Source organism: Apaloderma vittatum, unplaced genomic scaffold (genome assembly GCF_000703405.1).
Source record: "Apaloderma vittatum isolate BGI_N311 unplaced genomic scaffold, ASM70340v1 scaffold33746, whole genome shotgun sequence".
Classification (NCBI taxonomy): domain Eukaryota; kingdom Metazoa; phylum Chordata; class Aves; order Trogoniformes; family Trogonidae; genus Apaloderma; species Apaloderma vittatum.
In genome coordinates this window covers 4,580-5,613 of record NW_009722823.1, presented here as the reverse complement: position 1 = coordinate 5,613, position 1,034 = coordinate 4,580, and the positions used below count along the sequence as shown (strand labels likewise).

General features: G+C 63.6%; 1 protein-coding gene across 1 annotated transcript in view; it reads right to left on the bottom strand.

Moving 5' to 3' along the window:
* Positions 1-510: 510 nt before the first annotated feature.
* LOC104275831 (FH1/FH2 domain-containing protein 1-like) overlaps positions 511-1,034 on the bottom strand; it is a gene marked incomplete at its 5' end in the record, with an annotated part of 4,961 nt that continues 4,437 nt past the window's right edge. The window contains 2 exon segments of the mRNA XM_009871891.1: positions 511-593; positions 844-1,020. Coding sequence (XP_009870193.1) covers positions 511-593; positions 844-1,020 — 260 coding nt within the window.

Here is a 1,034-nt window from a genome sequence, read left to right as displayed (position 1 = left end):
CCTCTCGGGGCTCCGCAGGGGATGGGGACACTGGGCCAACCCTGCGAAAACTCCGGCGGCACCCAGGTCCTGCTCGGGACCCTGATGATGACTTCCCCAGGGATGCTGGAGGCACCATCGCTCCATCCCTCCTGCCACCACCCGCTCCAGCCCACGGCATCAAGAGCCTCCAGCAGCGGGGACATGGGACATCGGCAGCGTGTCAGATCACTTTATTGCCACAGTGGCCACGGGCCAGACCCAGCACCCAGAGAGGGTCTGGGTCCAGCCCCTTGACCCTTCTAATACTGTAAAGAAGATAAACCCCGAGGGTCCACGGCCGGGCACTGAGCATCCTCCATCCCAGCCACAACGGAACAGCTCTAGGGCATCACTCCCATCCTGCTGCCCATGCCTCCAGGAGCGAGGAGGAGCGAGGTGAGACCAAGGGAGCAGCAGGAGCTGCCACCACGTCCTGTCCTGGGGGAAGGTGCTGGCACTGGGGGAGCAGCACGAGCCCCCTCGGCCCCCTCAAACCTCCATGCCAGGAGCCCGTCCCAAGCCCAGCGCTTGCACCAGGTCATCGCTGAGCCCGCTCTTCAGCGTCCTCCTCACTGCAGGAAGAGAAGGTGGCAATGGCAGCACGAGCAGGGTCACCAGCCTGCCCAGACATGGTGGCCCTGGCATGCTGGGGGGGGGCAACAGGGTGCAGTGGTATGGTCTGGTCTCAGGGTGCCCCCTTGGGACATCAGGGGTATCCCTGATGGGGATGGGGATGAGGACACAGAGATGGGACAGAGTACAGGGATGGGGTAGAGCATGGGGACAGATGGGACAGCTCATGGGGACAGGGATGGGACTTACAGGACTTCCTATTGCCGCGGGACCTCCTGCGCTCCTTGTTGGGGCAGGGCCGGGGGTTGGCGTTGTGAGTCACCGATTTCACCAGCCGGTCCATGATTTCATCCGAAGCATCATCTGGGGAGCTGGGAACATCCTCCTGGGCTGGAGAACCCTGGGCTGGGCTGACGTGCCCTGTCCCTGCATGGGGACAA